Source organism: Gossypium hirsutum, chromosome A12, assembly GCF_007990345.1.
Source record: "Gossypium hirsutum isolate 1008001.06 chromosome A12, Gossypium_hirsutum_v2.1, whole genome shotgun sequence".
Taxonomy (NCBI): domain Eukaryota; kingdom Viridiplantae; phylum Streptophyta; class Magnoliopsida; order Malvales; family Malvaceae; genus Gossypium; species Gossypium hirsutum.
Window position 1 is genome coordinate 90504673 of NC_053435.1, and position 17793 is coordinate 90522465.

General features: G+C 36.6%; 2 protein-coding genes across 4 annotated transcripts; one reads left to right on the forward strand and one right to left on the reverse strand.

Annotated features, from left to right (window-relative positions):
• Positions 1-751: 751 nt before the first annotated feature.
• Positions 752-10666, reverse strand: LOC107928660 (D-cysteine desulfhydrase 2, mitochondrial). The gene is made up of 7 exons (XM_016859916.2): positions 10467-10666; positions 9367-9687; positions 8782-8824; positions 8303-8650; positions 2295-2424; positions 1975-2151; positions 752-1277 (listed from the first exon to the last, which is right to left on the reverse strand). Exons 1-7 carry the CDS (start codon positions 10536-10538, stop codon positions 1037-1039), a joined length of 1332 nt encoding a protein of 443 aa, XP_016715405.2. The 5' UTR covers positions 10539-10666; the 3' UTR covers positions 752-1036.
• A 1088-nt stretch (positions 10667-11754) lies between these two features.
• LOC107928697 (actin-related protein 3) lies at positions 11755-17793 on the forward strand. Of its 3 annotated transcripts, XR_005906296.1 has the most exons (11): positions 11826-12447; positions 12558-13017; positions 13758-13904; positions 15080-15172; positions 15321-15440; positions 15781-15891; positions 16440-16565; positions 16657-16755; positions 16977-17075; positions 17293-17399; positions 17476-17793. XR_005906296.1 is itself a non-coding variant. In XM_041083050.1 (10 exons), the coding sequence occupies exons 1-9, from the start codon at positions 12401-12403 to the stop codon at positions 17055-17057; spliced, it is 1284 nt and encodes a 427-aa protein (XP_040938984.1). In that variant the 5' UTR covers positions 11755-12400; the 3' UTR covers positions 17058-17075; positions 17476-17793. The 3 variants fall into 3 exon arrangements, 2 of the variants coding, with proteins under 2 accessions (XP_040938984.1, XP_040938983.1); XM_041083050.1 differs by lacking the exon at positions 17293-17399 and having other exon boundaries at positions 11755-12447; XM_041083049.1 differs by having other exon boundaries at positions 17293-17793.

A 17793-nucleotide genomic window follows, 5' to 3' on the forward strand; every position in this document is an offset into this window, starting at 1 on the left:
ACTTGGTTGGATTCTTTTAGAGCAATTTTAAAAGTGCATTTGTTTTAACTTTTTAGCAAATAGAAAAAAAAAACCCATCCTTTTGTGAGTTCAATACCTTCCAAGTTATTATTTGCAAAATCAAGCTTTAGTTGAGAAAATAGAACTCCTCTCATTAAATTGGACTAACATTGATAGAGCATGTTGATTATTATTAGGGAATGTAATATTGTATAAACGTGACAAGAGAGTTCGGCTTTGGATCAACGATCTATTCCAGTGTTATATGCACATATATGTATACATTTATGACTGGTATTTTGCAGGTAGGACGTTAGCTTTATGGTAATGCAGCTTTATGTCTTTTCCTATCTGAAAATTAAACACATGGGCTCCATTAGCCACTTAACTTAGATTCCTAAGGTATGACTGCAATACAGCCAATGTCAATGAAAAGCTAAGTCCATTTCTTTTCCTTATAAAATAGTCTGAATAGGTAGGTTATAAATACTTAAATAGGAATCTAAGCTTATTGAATGTCATTTGACTACAAATTAGTGCGCTCGAGAGTCCCTAATGATTAAATAAATCAAAATTAAGAGTCGTCACTATAATTGGATAACCAGCACTGAAAACTAAACCATGACTAGTGAAAGCAGCAGGCATGAGATGAGTATGGAAGGCGGGTTCCTGCTTCAATTAGAGAGTGTGAAAGAAATGAAATGAAATGAAAAATAAACCCTACAAGTTTGAGGATTCCACAACATTGAAGTACTGCCATTCAAACCCAAAATTTAAGATCATCATGTGCCGAGTTAATGGTATTCACCTCATTTTCTGTCAGTGTTCTGAAACTACACAGTACACATTAAACGTACACACAGATATGACTCCAGTTTGAATACCAAATTTCGCAGAAAGATTTACAAAAATTAACTCTTTATGTCAGTATGAACACCAAATAGTAGGACCCTGTTCGTTTCTCTCTTACCCTGTTTCTCGTATTCTACCTCCCCGCCAAGATTAACATGAAGCTCTTACGAATTAGAACACAAAATCAACTCTTTATTGCATAGTTCAGCATACCAAAGTATGATTTGTACCTCTGTGCTAATCCGAACATGCCCAGTGTCCCACCAGTGTGAAGTATCACCACATTGGAATCATCTTCATGTGCACGGGTAATTCTTGTGGCCATTTCCCAAGCTGCTAAAGTATATACAGGATCCAATGGAATACCAGTTTGCTGTGCAACTTGTTGGCAAGCTTCTATTTCTCCTTCCAAAACATTGCCAAATCTATTACAAAGAGCAAAAACGAAATCTAAATTGATTTAGTCTGAGAATAAGAAGCTATTTTCGAGAATTAAAACTATGATACAGATGGTTATCGTTTATCGTTTGACATTTCTTTTATTAACTTCATGAGTTCTTATAGCATTAATTAGTTTCACAGATGCTCCAGCATTACCTCAGTCACTGGTGCTAATTTGACTGAACATTGCAATTTGTAGGTTTAATTTTAATTCATTGCCTCTTAAAGATGCGTGTAAAGATCTCGGTTTTCATTGCTTCTCCCTTCATTCACCCAAGTGAAATGATTCAGAAGAAAACTTATAACTACACCCTCAAATGTAAATCAAAACAATAAATTCCATCATTGAAATTTAAATCATAAAGAATGGAGTAAATGAAAACCTGCAATTCTCTCATGTTGACACATTATACTTCATAAGAAAGCCTAGTTCAAGTCTACTTTTGGTTGGTCAATATCCTTCTCAATCTTAGATTTCTTTGGGAACACATCAAGCACGCTTACCTTTCTCTGCCATATATTTAAAGGTCTCATTTCTTATATTATATAAATAAATATTCTCAGTAAAGATTGTGTCCATCATAGGTGATGCCCCTCGTGCATCAAAGAGGTTGGGAATTAGCTTATGCAGAAGTTAAACTGTAAGCAATGAAAAAGAAAACAAAAGTAGCAGTACTTTACTTTCTTGGATGGCAACGGTCTACCCAGTGCACAATTCCATCATTAGCTCCATTTAGTTTGTGACAATCAAGAAGAAAACGAAATTGCCTCTTGAATTCAGCAATTAATCGTCTCTCTTGTTGTCTGTAAGTGTCCATTGTGTCAGCCAACATTACTGCTGTAATCTTCCATGGAAGCCTGGGAAATTGCAAGTCCAACAGTATCAATGAGTATTTAGTGAAATGCACTTCAATTTAAGAAATTCATTCATAAGAAAATTATGTAATTATTTGAGAATATTAGACTTAACCAGAAAGATATATGATAAAAACAGTACACACCCTAGATACATGGCAGCAAGGCCTAAACCAACAGCAGTTGTTCCAGTACCAGAATCCACAACAAAATTGAAAGCCCCTTTTTTTCCAAGTAAATGGTCCTGAGATAAGTGGTCAACCAGCCGAAACATACCTATATGAAAGAAACCAATTAATTGAAGCTCCCTAGAAATCAAAGAATAACAACTTAAAACCTGAAATTGATAAATTAGTGGCATATAGAGGGATTAAGAATTTACAAACTCTAGAATATCAATAAAGAAAGAAATGGGGACAGATTGTAGACAAAACCCTAAGGTTTTTAAAGACTATGCTCTTTCACAGAAGCCATGATGAGAAAGCCGTGAGACCGAGGCAGTTGAAGTATTCTCTAGTGGATGGCCCTGGCCATTTGTCATGAGTTACCATTATCAACCAGATCAAAGTCTAGAATAATAAAGGCAATTATTTTCACCTGCACATCACTTTCGAGCTGAATAATCTACATAAATTATTTATGCATACAAAGCAAGCAATTTATTGTTAACGCAAGAATTATATCATAAGGTTTTCTTGGAACCTGTCATTGTGATTGTTGTTCCAATAGGGTCGGAAGCGTGTAAATTATTGTACTAAAAAATCACACAAAGTTCAATTCCCAGAAAAGAGAGGTGGATCACATGGATCTCTTAAATACCAAGTCTTTCTTTAGTCAGAATATCCCTTCTATAGTAATTTAATAGCACAATTAAATACTACTATTATACCCTCAAATATTGAAAGAAAAATAGGACAAGAAAGAACACAAGAGTTTTAACGAGGTTCGGTAAATTATACCTACGTCCTCGGGCACTAACACCAGATGATAACTTTACTATCTTCAAAATATTACAAACAAATAGAATTCCTTGAGAATTCTCAAATGGGAGAAGAGAGAAAACTAAGAGAGAAAGATTGGTTGGGATGATTTGAAATGAGAAATGAGAAGGCCTATTTATAGTTGAGGTTTAAGGACCAAACAATAAATAGCCCATTATCTCAAGGACCAAAAAAAAAATTATCCCATGCCACTTTTTCAAAGTCAACTTTAGGGTGCTAAACTTGCACCACTTTGTATTGTTTGCCATTAATGTTGTCTCCCATTAATGTTAACAATCTCCACCTTGAAGATTTGATTAGGATAATCACATCTTCACACACTTCCTTCAACTCCCCAAATTCGATAAAGCTATCTTTTGTAGTGCCTACAAATGCACTCTCGAGCGCCATACACCTGAAGGTGCTCAAATTCTCAGGATGTTAATCAAGTTCAAACAATGATTAAACTTGATTGTTGTTACCACCTTGGTCATCATATCTGCGGGATTATTTGCTGTTGGAATCTTCTGAAGTAGAATTTTTCCTTTTTCAAAGACTTCCCGCACAAAGTGATAGCTTACGTCGATATGTTTGGTTCTTGAATGATAGACTTGATTTTTCGCTAAATGAATAGCGCTCTGACTGTCACAATATAAACTTATGTGACTTTGAACAACTCCTAAGTCTTTCAACAATCCATTAAGCCAAATAGCCTCCTTAACAGCTTCTGTAACTGCCATATATTCTGCCTCTATAGTAGACACAGCTACTGTAGACTGTAAGGTAGACTTCCAACTCACTAGGGCTTTCGCAAGAGTAAACAGATACCCCGTAGTTGAACGACGTTTATCTAAATCACCAGCAAAGTCGGAATCAACATATCCAACTACAAACTGACCAAGTGCTTCATCCTGTTCAAAAATTAAACCAACATCTACGGTTTTTCGAAGATACCGTAGAATCCATTTCACAGCTTGCCAATGTCCTTTTCCAGGATCATGCATATACCTGCTCACAACTTCAACAACTTGTGAAATGTCAGGCCGCGTACACACCATCGCATACATCAAACTCCCAACTGCATTAGCATATGGGACTTTTGTCATATATTCTCTTTCTTCTTCAGTTTTCGGAGATAATTGAGCACTAAGTTTCAAATGAGAAGCAAGTGGGGTACTTACATGTTTTGTGTTTTCATTTACACCAAAACATTGTAATACTTTTTTCAGATATTGCTTCTGATTCAAACAAAGCTTGCCTCTCTGTCTATCTCTACTTATCTCCATGCCGAGAATCTTCTTGGCCTCACCTAGATCTTTCATCTTGAACTCTTGATTCAACTGAGCCTTCAGCTTATCTATCTCTTTTTGGCTCTTCGAAGCGATTAACATATCATCAACATACAAGAGTAGATAAATGAAAGATCCGTCATGCAGCTTCTGCAAATACACACAATTGTCATATTTGCTTCTTGTGTACTTCTGCCTTCTCATAAAGCTATCAAATCGCTTGTACCACTGCCTCGGGGATTGCTTCAATCCATATAGCGATTTGTTCAGCTTACAAACCCAATTTCTACCACCAGCATCTGTGTATCCTTCGGGCTGAGTCATATAGATCTCCTCTTCTAACTCACCATGCAAGAAAGCCGTCTTAACATCAAGTTGAGCTAGCTCCAAATTCAACTGTGCTACCAAGGCCAACAAAATTCTAATGGAGGAATGCTTCACAACAGGGGAAAATACATCATTGTAGTCAATTCCCTCCTTCTGAGCGTAGCCTTTAGCTACCAATCTTGCCTTGTAGCGAATATCCTTCTTGCTAGGAGATCCATCTTTCTTTGCGAATACCCACTTGCATCCGATTGCCCTTTTACCTTTCGATAATTGCGCCAACTCCCAAGTATTGTTCTTCCGGAGAGACTGCATTTCTTCATCCATGGCGCTTTTCCATTTATCACTTTCTAAGCTTTGCATTGCTTCTTGATAAGTGATAGGAATATCATCAACAACGGGAAGGGCGTAAGCCACCATATCAGTAAATCGAGTAGGTTTACGAATTTCTCTCCGTGGCCTTACAACTGCAACTGGTTCTGGTGTACTTAGTGGTTCTTGGGTCAGAACCTCTTCAACCTCTAATTCCTCCATTGTGGCTGGAGAATTAGACTTATTAACTGGGCAAATCCCCATCTGCTCAAACTCCACCTGTTTTGGAGTACACTCCACCTGCTGTGGAGTATTGCTCGTCTGAATATCTTTATCTGCTACCTTTTTCAATGTGGCAGATTCATCAAAGGTAACATCTCTGCTACAGATCATTTTCTTTGTGCTTAAGCACCAAAGACGAAATCCCTTCACTCCAGAAGTGATTCCCATAAAGAGAGCTTTCTTTGCCCTCGGATCTAACTTTGACTCCTTCACATGGTAATATGCAGTGGTTCCAAACACATGTAAGGAATCATAATCTGTAGCCGGTTTTCCAGACCATACCTCCATAGGAGTTTTTCTTTCTAATGCAGATGATGGCAAACGATTAACAAGATGGCCAGCGTATGTCACAGCCTCAGCCCAAAATTGCTTGCCCAATCCAGCATTGGACAACATACATCGAACTTTCTCCAGCAATGCTCGATTCATACGCTCTGCCAATCCATTCTGCTGTGGTGTATCCCTAACTGTGAAGTGTCGAACAATACCATACTCTTGGCACACATCGAAGAACGGATCACTTTTATATTCCCCTCCATTGTCCGTCCTAAGCCGCTTGATTTTCTTGCCAGTCTGGTTTTCGATCATAGTTTTCCATTTAAGAAAAACTCTAAGCACTTCATCCTTAGTTCTCATGGTATACACCCAAACTCTTCTGGAAAAGTCATCAACAAAAGTAACAAAGTAGTGTTTTCCTCCCAATGAAGGTGTCTTGGAAGGCCCCCACACATCTGAGTGAACATATTCCAAAATACCTTTTGTATTATGGATAGTAGTACCGAATTTCACTCTCTTTTGCTTTCCCAGAACACAATGCTCGCAAAATTTTAATTTGCAAGCCTTTGTACCTTTCAACAATCCTTGCTTTGCCAGAATTTGCAAGGATTTTTCGCTGGCATGTCCCAACTTCATATGCCACAACTGCATTGAGTCCAAGTCTTTGTTACCGGAAGCTGCAGCGACTGCTCCAATAACTGTACTACCTTGGTAGTAATACAAGTTATTTTTCTTGATGCCCTTCAATATCACAAGTGCGCCAGATGTTACTTTCAAAACCCCATCTCTCATAGTAACAACTGAACCATTGGATTCCAAGGCTCCCAATGAGATGAGATTTTTCTTCAAACTGGGCACGTACCGAACATCAGTCAGAACTCTGGTTGATCCATCTTTATTCTTTAATTGGATTGAACCTATCCCAACAGTTTTACAGGCATTGTCATTGCCCATATAAACAACTCCTCCATTTAGTTCTACTAAATCAGAGAACCACTCCCGGTTAGGGGACATATGATAGGTACAACCCGAATCCAATATCCACTCATCTGAATGGAACGACGATGATGATGCAACCAGTGATAGTTCAGAGTCACTAGTATCATGCTTAGCAACACAAGCATCTACAGCAGCTTTTCCCTTATTTTTCAGCGTTGGACAATTTTTCTTCCAGTGGTCTTTCTCATGACAAAAAGCACATTCATCTTTCCCGAGTCTGGACTTTGACTTTGATCTCCCCTTTTGAGTTTTCTTCCGAGTGTATGAACGACCTCGAACTACTAAAGCTTCTGTATCTCTGATTGAGTTTTTCTGTTTGTCCTTTCTTTGTTCATAACTGTATAAGGCTGCACAGACTTCGCTCAGAGATATATCACTCCTGCCATGAAGTAGAGTAGTTTCTAGGAACTCAAACTCCTCAGGAAGTGACCCCAACAGCATCAAAGCCAAATCTTCATCTTTGAATGTCTCATCCATATTCAGCAAATCAGTGACTAACTGATTAAATTTGGTGATGTGATCATTCATTGTGGTACTTGGGACGTATGTGAAGCGAAACAGTCTTTTCTTCAAGTGGAGCTTATTTTGACTGTTTTTCTTCAAAAATTTTTCTTCAAGTGCCACCCACAACTTATTTGCAGAAGTCTCCTTTGAAAAAACATACCTCTGCTCTCGAGAAAGGCATGATCGAATTGTGCCACATGCCAACCGATTGATCGCCTTCCAATCTTTCTCCTGTACATCATCTGGTTTCTCTTCATCAATGGCAATGTCTAGACCCTGCTGAAAAAGGGCATCTAGAACCTCACTTTGCCACATACCAAAATGGCCCGTGCCATCAAAGATCTCCACGGCCAATCTTGCATTTGCAATTGTCGGTCTTGTCCACATGGACGATGTTGAAGCTCCTACACCGACCGTTTTCTCCATAATCTTTCAATATACCTAAGGAAATCTTTTCTGATGTGGAAGATCAGTTCAAACTGCAACCACAGAGCATACTACGATTAACCTTCGGCTCTGATACCACTTGTTGTTCCAATAGGGTAGGAAGCGTGTAAATTATTGTACTAAAAAATCACACAAAGTTCAATTCCCAGGGAAGAGAGGTGGATCACATGAATCTCTTAAATACCAAGTCTTTCCTTAGTCAGAATATCCCTTCTATAGTAATTTAAGAGCACAATTAAATACTACTATTATACCCTCAAATATTGAAAGAAAAATAGGACAAGAAAGAACACAAGAGTTTTAACGAGGTTCGGTAAATTATACCTACGTCCTCGGGCACTAACACCAGATGATAACTTTACTATCTTCAAAATATTACAAACAAATAGAATTCCTTGAGAATTCTCAAATGGGAGAAGAGAGAAAACTAAGAGAGAAAGATTGGTTGGGATGATTTGAAATGAGAAATGAGAAGGCCTATTTATAGTTGAGGTTTAAGGACCAAACAATAAATAACCCATTATCTCAAGGACCAAAAAAAAAATTATCCCATGCCACTTTTTCAAAGTCAACTTTAGGGTGCTAAACTTGCACCACTTTGTATTGTTTGCCATTAATGTTGTCTCCCATTAATGTTAACAGTGATGACAGGAAATGTTGGATGTTAACAAAGAACACGATTATATTTGTGAAAAGTATTCAAGATTTTATCCAAATAGAGAATCTACAATTTTCTTTTACCTAGTAATGCAACAGCATCTTTAGCACCTTCATTGACTATCGCAACCTTCCTTGAGTAGTTCTCGGTGCCTCTAGGAGCATCCCTTAGCACAAACTTTGAACACTCAAATGTCTGGGATGCTAGAGAAGAATCAATAATATCATTGCAATATACGACGCCACCTGTATGGCCTGCAACCATACTAGCATGTGTCTGTAGCATTTCTTCCCTGTGGGCATAAAAAGATCTTGGAACATATGTTACATTTCCGTATATTGTTGAAATCAAGTTATAGCCAGTCAGAATTTGTGGCTGCTCTCCTCGTAGAAGCAAGTGTGACTTCAGTCCTCTCTCTGCACAAGAAACAGCTGGAAAACACACAAATGACTAATATGAAGCAAGGCTTTATGTGACTGGTATATAACAAAGCTTGTTAGAATTCTGGGAAAGAAAGTTTAAGAGGAATTTACACTTGTAACTGAAACAAGAAAATACCTACCAACAGCTGCTGCATGCGCGCTTTGACAACCACCACATGTAACCTAGAAAAGTTCTCAATATGAAATTATCTAGTCTCCAGTGTTTGCAAGATTGAAAAGGCTCTCGACCGATTCACTTAAAGAAAAAGACAGAAAGCAGGGAGGACGGGTGCATCTAGGAGACAGTGCAACAATATCTGTCTATACTCTAGAGGTTGTATGTGTGTAAGATATTTCCTGCCCTGAGAACAAAATGTTGACCATAACTGTTTATTCCATAATTTTTCTTTTCCAAAATTACAACCTATTTCTATTCAAGCCACCCATGTAAACATTGTGAATAAATGGTAACAATTAATCCTTAGTCTAGTAAGCCCTTAAATAGCATTGGTCAGCATCACATATGCATATAAAGTCTTACATAAAGAATGATATCAGACCTGCCATCTGTCCTACCAGATTTGGATAGAGATATAAGGGAGTTCATAGAAGAGAATGAAGCGAAAAATTAACATGTGGAACCAGATGGATAATGCATATTCATGTAAAAGATAGGTAAATCTAATCCACTTGCCATCTTAAATGTGATGGATGCACAATCTTACCACATCAGTCACACCATGATCTTCAAGAGGAAGCAGTCCGTCCAGTTTTCTTGCTTTATTGCCATTGACAAAGGGGTGCAATAAATCATCCCTTACAATATAGAAAGATAAGCCTTGATTTTCATAAAGCATCATGTTGCCAAGACGAGGCTGATTATTTTTTAAGAAAGAAACATTGCTAAACAATCCCCCTCCTTTTTGCCCTTGTTTTGAAGAAACTGTAATTTGATGAATATTGGTATCAGGACTGAGCAATGTCCACCTTCTGCGAAGCAATTTTGACATGAACTCTTCACCACTTGGTTTGGTGTTAGGGAGTGCCTGGAGTTGGGAAAACACTGCTCAACTGTTAGTATGAATCCCAAAAAACTACAATAATAAGATGGACAATAGTATCAATAAGCCATACAAGTGCATATTGATCTTTAGGTATCATAAATGGCTACTAGCAATAGCTTGGTAGCACCAATGGCTGCAGCAGCAAAAGGACAATGCAAGGAGAAAGCAAGCAAGGAATTTTACTTTCAAGGGAGAGACAAAAGGGGAATCAGAAAGAAATGGTGAAATAAAGCATTGAAATAACTTATTAACTACTTCAACCATGATTGATATGATACCAAGTTGCCACCACATGTAAAGGCCAAACTACAGAGCATATTCTTAAATCTAACACCATAAAATTGCAAAACCAGATATCACTTTATTCCTCAATTCTTATATGCTGCCTCTAACATTTACCAAACCTACATATCTACATTTCTCTTTAAATCTAATTAACAGATGACAGATTTTAACAATTCTAGAGAGCAACATTGACAATGACATTATTTACTTCCAAGAAGTTGAAGGCAACATGTTCTCCTGCCAATAGAGGTCCATGAAAACCATAATCTGAAGGAAAATTAAAACATTTCTAAATTGTTTAGACTTTAAAGTTCTCACTATTTAACTCTTTGCTTTCTTGCCAAAGTGAATGCAAACTAAGACATCAGTCACCACTCAAATCCCAACGAATTTTATATCAATCCGCTGACCCCAACACAGAAACTTAAAGCAATTAAGAAAATCATAAAATTCCAGGCAGATAATAAGAAGAGAACCTGAGCTGAAGGGAACCCATTTTTGTTGATAGCTGTTAAAGCAGTTTTAGCGGGACAACAATGAAGTTTCATTTCACTCAGCTCCCTGAATTAGCTCAGACCCGGCCGGGACGCTTGTTTTTGTTGTCTTTGTGTTCGCGTTTTTCACCCTTTGTTAGGACCCAAAAGGGTGGGAGAGAGAGAGTATTGGCATGCCAATTGTCCACTTTTTAATCAATAACTGGTATATATTTCGAGTAACTAAAGCAGTAATAAAAATATTAAAACATTTTATTTATTAAATATTTATTAATAGTTTAATATTATAATATTTCTATCTTTATTTTATCAAAAGATAAAAATATTATCTTAAGCGTTACATGTTGAGATAGTTAAATGACATATAAAATAATTATTCATTCAAAAATAATATTAAGTATTAAAATAACTAACTAATATAAATAATAAAGTGCAAATTTTGCTTAATTATAAAATATACAATTTCAAAAATAATAAAAATTAATTTTCATTAAAAAAATATTAATTATAAATATAATTATGATGAATCATAAATCTTATTTTGAAACTTTTATATTTACAAAAAAAATATATATATTGCATTAAAATAATTACTCATTCATAAAATTTATTGTTTAGCACTTTTTGGACATAGTTCAAATCATTTTTGAATAGTTATGTTATTGATTTTCATATTTAAAAAAAAATACTAATATTTTCTTTTTTCAAGCTTAGCAATTAAAATGAATAAAGATTTTGTAGTCAAATTTTTTTATTCTATTATAATTTAGATTGATTGCATTATATAATTAAACAATCTTCACTAGGATTGACACTCAACAAATTTGCCTCTCTAATTTTGCTTACAAGTTAAGTATGTGAGAAAGTAAATGAAGATAGTGGAAAACAAACTTTTCTTGATTTCTTAAAGTGATTATCATATGTGCATTCCTCCCCTCTGGTAATGGGTCAACTCTATTTGCGTTTACTTTGTGGGAAATGCCATCCTTTTCAACCATGGAAAAAGATAGGAGAGTTAGTGAGCCGAGCTATGCCAACAGCCAAAAGCTGGCTTTCTAAAAATTAATACCGACGGGTTAGTTAATCCGATATGTTTGGGAGTGAGAAATTGACTCATTCCGATAGCCTTGAGTGATAAGCCTTGAGAAATGGATTCAACTGGACTCTTTCAAGTAACATGCTGAAAATTGAAGTGGAAATTGGTGCAGAATCACTTGTTACCAATGGTATGACACAAAAGGGAAGCAAGTTGTCCCTTAGAACTTGTTTCTAATATTGGTTACTTTTGCATCTCTTCCAATTTTTTTATATTAATAGGTAAAACGTTACGTGTAACAACCTTCCTCGCAATTTGAAAAGAAGTTTGATCTCAAGAGTCCAAATTGAGTCGTAACTCCCGGGATAAAATCAAAATGAAAGTGAAAATATTACCTAGCGCTAGTAAAAATTTTACTAAGCCAAAGCTTAAGAGGAAAATAAAGAAAGGAAAGTGGTTGTTGCTTTGTCTTTTTATGATTTCATTTGATTACTAAGAAAAGTATAGATGAAGAGAGAAAAAGGAAAAGAGGGAATTTGTTGATAAAATGATGAGAAATATTTTTATGGAAGGGAAGGGAGGTTTGCAATGGGTAATGTTATTGGATTATCTTTCGATATCGCCAACCACTGCTATTCGATACCATTGAAACGTCACTGCTTTCAGTTGGGATCCAAGTTTGTTGTTGTTGATATCGAGTCAATACCATCCTCCTCGGCAACAGTGGAGTTCGCTTCTCCTTATCTGCGCTTCTTCAAGCGCACTTCATGACCATGATCCTTTGTCCTCAATTTTCTCTTGGGTCTCGCTCGCAGATCCACCGCCACCGCCACCGCCACTACAACCAAAACCGATTTCCTACCTTCCGTTTCTCTTCTCGATGGATCCCACTTCTCGCCCCGCTGTCGTCATCGACAACGGCACTGGGTACTGTTTATCTTCTCGTTTTTGTAACTGAATATTACTCTAAACTACGTGCTCACTATGTCATTTTTTGTTATTATTCAACTGGTTCTCTTTTTTTAATTTGTTTGCAGATATACTAAGATGGGATTTGCGGGTAATGTAGAGCCGTGTTTTATTCAACAAACAGTAGTAGCAGTTAACGAATCTCTTCTAAATCAATCTAGAGCTTCTTCCAAATCTAATTGGTTAGCTCAGTATTCAGCTGGGGTAATGGCAGATCTTGATTTCTTCATTGGAGATGAAGCACTCACGCGATCACGATCAAGTAATAACTATAACATTACCCATCCCATTAAGCATGGTCAAGTGGATAATTGGGATGCTATGGAACGATATTGGCAACAATGTATTTTTAATTATTTACGGTGTGATCCCGAGGATCATTACTTCTTGCTGACTGAGAGTCCACTTACTGCTCCTGAGAATCGAGAATATATGGGTGAAATCATGTTTGAGACGTTTAATGTTCCAGGGCTTTATATTGCTGTGAATTCTGTCCTTGCTTTAGCTGCTGGGTACACGACATCTAAGGTTTGTGAATGGTTTCCTGTAGTGTTCTGTTTTCTGGTATTATATATCTTCATGTTAGTTGTTCACTAGTAAGTTGGATGAATCAATTAGGGTCCTTGATTGTACATGATTTTCAGTATCTTTTATATTTATAAACTACACCTTTTAAGGTTGAATCTTGAGTGTGAAAGTTGGTTCTAGGATGGTTAGGTATTCATCAGACTACTAGCAATTGATTTAAATCCATTTAGTGATTGAGAAAGAATTGTCATATAGATTATATCACTGATCCTTAAGAAAGGCTGAAATTTTTGCTTAATCTATTGTCTTAAATTCTTCATTAAAAATAAAATTGTATGCTTAGAACTATAATTATTATGTTTTATAAGAAACTGTGCAAATTTGAGGAAAATTCACGACCACGATCGCATCCGAGACATCTGCAATTGCAGTAAACATGTAGCGATTGCGATAACTGTTAATCTCTGGTGCCTGCCTTATTATGTTTCCATACGACTAAATTTGTTTATTTGTTTATTTATTTAATTATTAGAGAGAACTATGATGGAGGCATATAGCTGTTGCTAATCTTGTGGGTGTAAGCTGTGGGTTATGTTGAATACTTCATGCTTGTAGTGTTTAAAGAACCGCTCTAGCTTCTATTTAGCTTCAGACCATTTTGGGTGTTGTTTTTCTTGCTAACCGTCATCATCCTTATATATTGATCATTTTCATTTAGTTTGACCTACAGTTTTCTGTAGTGTGAGATGACAGGGGTGGTAGTGGATGTTGGAGATGGGGCTACGCATATTGTTCCTGTTGCAGATGGTTATGTTATTGGGAGCAGCATTAAATCAATACCAATAGCAGGAAAAGATGTTACTCTCTTTATACAACAACTGATGCGGGTATTTTTGTTTTTTTCCTATGACTTGTGATCTGAAATCATTGATTGCTATTTATTCAATTGTCAAGTACTTAAGGTTATTATCATGTCTTGATGAGAAAAAACATGCACTCCTTGGCATTACTCAGCCTTGTCCATGGTTGGATTTATTGGTGTTCTCAAGTTCTTCACCTAGGCACACCTATGCTATGTGCCTTAGCGCTAGGCAACAAAAGCACCTCAACCCTTTCAGGCGAGGCACATTTGATCAGGCACATTTCTGGTGCTCTTAACTGCATTCTTTTTTGTAACACTATGGTTGGATTTATCGGTGTTCTCAAGTTTTGCACCTAGGCATGCAACAAAAGCACCTCAACCCTTTCAGGCGAGGCGCATTTGATCAGGCACACTTCTGGTGCTCTTAACTGCGTTTTTTTTATAAGGTGATATGCATACAAAATGCTTGCCTGATTGAATTTGGAGCTTTCTATCTTTGTTTACTAGTAAGAAAGGGGACGATATTGAACTCTCTACTTCTCAATATTTGAGTATTCAACATTCGTGAGAGCAGAAGGAAATCATGCATATTCCACAAAAAGTTTCTTTTTGTACAAAATATCGCCTTATTTCACTTAAGCGAGTGCTTCTCACTCTTTTTTTGCCTCTCACATGAGGCAATATAAGGATTCTAGCACCTAGAGTATGCCCTTGACAACATTGGGTTTTATATGCTTATGCACTTCCCTTTATATGCTGTGCTTTCAAACATTCTGTTCCAGTTTGTGAACATTTTGCATCCTTCCAATTGTTATTTCGGCTATGTGGTGGCTTCTCTGAGGAAACACAATTTCATTTTACATATATGCAGTTTATTGTTTTGAATTGTTTGCCTTTTAAAGCGATGCTAATCTGAATTTGAGAACAGGAACTGCTCTCTGGTGGCAAACTAAACTAAAGTGTCTTCCTGTTTCTATTTACCTTTTCCTTTTGGCACTTCTGGAACTTTTCCTTTGTATTATCGTTGTTCTTGTGGTATTTGTTTGTAAAGGCTCGGAAACACTGGGCTTTAGTATTGAATCTTCTAATAGTTGTTATTATGTGTGTTTGTGTGTTTATCCTAGATTTGTGGATATAGAGACTGTAAAATAATGTGTTCTGTAATCATGAATTCTTGCCTTTTCACTCTGTTATTTGCAGGAAAGGGGAGAGAAAGTTCCACCCGAGGACTCATTTGAAGTAGCTCGGAAAGTGAAGGAGAGATATTGCTATACTTGTTCTGATATTGTCAAGGTTATTTTGCTTTCATTGGATTGTGATTTTGGAAATACCTTGACTCTATTGTTTGCCTCATGATTCTTACCCAACATGACTAATGATGTTCAGAGGTTCTGCATTCTTTTAACAATTTGGTCATAACCATGTTTTGCATGTATTGCAGGAGTTCAACAAGCATGATAAAGAACCTTCAAAGTACATCAAACAATGGAGAGGTATTAGACCGAAAACAGGGACACCATACTCCTGTGATATTGGTTATGAACGATTTTTGGGCCCAGAGGTTTGTCCTATTTTTCCTTTTAAGCTTATTTCTAAAATTTAAGATTACTGGCAGAATTCCCTAATATTAGCGTATATGTCAATCTCATAAGATTACTTTTAGGGGTGTTAGTTTAGGATTTATATATACATTTTGTACAAAAGGAAAATCTTGATTGCCCTGTGCTATTTACATTTCTTAATGGCATGCTTTGGCAATTTCCTACTTTGGTGATACAGCTAGGTATGTGATGATTGACTTTGTTTTCCAAGAAAAGAAACACTACCCTAACTTGGCTGCTTACAAATTGCTTCTGGAATGTTGCTTGTTACTGATTTTTATCTAATGGTTGGTTTGACAGGTTTTGTTTAATCCCGAGATCCATAACAGTAATTTTACAACTCCTTTGCCGGCTGTAATAGATAAGTGCATTCAGTCAGCTCCAATTGACACAAGAAGGGCTTTGTATAAGGTGAAATATGCATAGGCTCAAAAGAAAAAGATAAGAATATTGCAAAATTTTCATTCTTAGACAAGATAAATCTAAATGAACAAGAAGAAAATATTATATTTGAAGGTTTAGATACATGATTAAGGATTAAATTGGTAGTCATGCACTTTGCATCTTGATTGGTTCTTAGCTCAGCTTTCAGTTTTTTCACGGATGTCGTTCTTGGAAATTTAGGTTTTTTTTATTTAATCTCTTGCATCAATCTCCAGTACTCGTGAGTTGATTATAATTTCCTTTCTCTAACTTGGTTTGGTATAAATCTATATATTGAAAGTGTAGCTAGTTGATTCCTATTTTTTAAGACCAAAAAAATAAAAAACCCTTAGCCTAGTTGCAAGACATTGGTACTTGGCTGTGTCGATTGCTGTTTACTTTCTTGATAATGACCAAAAGTTAAGTTCATAGATTAATGAATGAATTGAGAAGAGAAAAAGGAAATCTGCACATGTTTTCTTTATTTTAATATAAGATCTTTTTACACTTCTTTTGTCACTATTTAACTCTTTCAGAATATAGTGTTATCTGGTGGATCAACCATGTTCAAAGACTTCCACAGAAGGTTGCAGCGGGATCTGAAAAAGATTGTAGATGCCCGAGTTCTTGCTTCTGATGCTCGGTATGGTGGGGAAGTAAAAGTAAGCACTTTTGGGCCTTAATTTATTTTTCATCCCATTAACATTTAAGAAAAGCTCAGTGCTAACCTCCTTTTGGGGCTTCACCATCCAGGCACAACCTGTGGAAGTTAATGTAGTCAGTCATCCTATCCAAGGATTTGCAGTGTGGTTTGGAGGTTCTGTACTTGCATCAACACCTGAATTTTATGCGGTATGTATCTCTCTTTCTAAGCTTATCTTTCACTTTTGTTTCTATACTGGCTGCTGAATGGCATCGAGTTTGGCTTCTATTGTCAGCTAATGTTCTTGCTTTGGTTGATATGTCAATTTTCTGATGCGCTTCCCATTACTGTTGCCTTGCGCATCAATCTTAATCTCATATGCTAAAACTTGGCTTTTGGCTGAAAGTTTCCTGACCTCTTCAATGTGCAGGCATCTCATACAAAAGCAGAATATGAGGAACACGGAGCAAGCATTTGCCGCACAAATCCTGTGTTTAAGGGGATGTATTGAGGCAAATATCCTTTTCAGGTGATTAATGAAAAAATATTCTCTGATGATGCTCAAGGTGGTGACTTGCTATTTCAATTGCCATCAAGCTCATCAGTTTATTTCAGTTATTCCTGCTTTTTGCTTGGTGCTCATGTGTATTGGTTGTAAGAGGTCGGTTGATGTAGAGCATATTAGGTAGCCAGTCTTAATAGCAATGGTAAAAAAATTTAAATTATTACATTCATTCTTTAATTAGGAGTAAAGGGTCCTAATGGCAGCACTATAGAATGCAGTCAGATTTGTTACCCGCAAGCACTGCCTACGCTTGTTGATCGGATGGATATCAAATAGTTGGAAAAAAATGTGAGCCGAATTGCAGATTTAGTTTCAGCTTACATAGGACTTGATAGGGATTTAAAAATATATATCTATGAAGCAGGGTGGTTGGTTGTGTTTTGGTGGGAGCAGCAGCAAACCCGGTCGTGTTTAGGTGGGAGCAGCAGCAAACCCGGTGGTGTTAGCAAACCCGGTGGTGTTTAAGTGTCATTTCTTTCACCAGTGCATTTTCTGTTAGCAAACAAGATGGGAATACTTTGTGTTAGAAATTCAGTTTTCTTATTATTGACATTTTGTAATTTGGTGTTGATCTTTTGTGTAATATATAAAGTTGGCTAATATTCAAATATGGTTTGCTTGTAATTAAGGTACATTTTACGACAATTATGGTGTTCTTTATATGGGATTTATTTTTCTCTTA

Bases quoted from the DNA above. Each gene is read 5' to 3' on its own strand.
- LOC107928660 (XM_016859916.2), bottom strand. From the start codon at position 10,538: ATGAAACTTCATTGTTGTCCCGCTAAAACTGCTTTAACAGCTATCAAC. The intron at 8,651-8,781 runs GTAGGTATTTTC...TGTGTTTTCCAG, and splicing joins CGCGCATGCAGCAGCTGTTG to CTGTTTCTTGTGCAGAGAGA. The intron at 2,152-2,294 runs GTGTGTACTGTT...GCAATTTCCCAG, and splicing joins CTTGCTGCCATGTATCTAGG to GCTTCCATGGAAGATTACAG.
- LOC107928697 (XM_041083050.1), top strand. From the start codon at position 12,401: ATGGATCCCACTTCTCGCCCCGCTGTCGTCATCGACAACGGCACTGG. The intron at 12,448-12,557 runs GTACTGTTTATC...ATTTGTTTGCAG, and splicing joins GTCATCGACAACGGCACTGG to ATATACTAAGATGGGATTTG. The intron at 13,018-13,757 runs GTTTGTGAATGG...AGTTTTCTGTAG, and splicing joins CTGGGTACACGACATCTAAG to TGTGAGATGACAGGGGTGGT.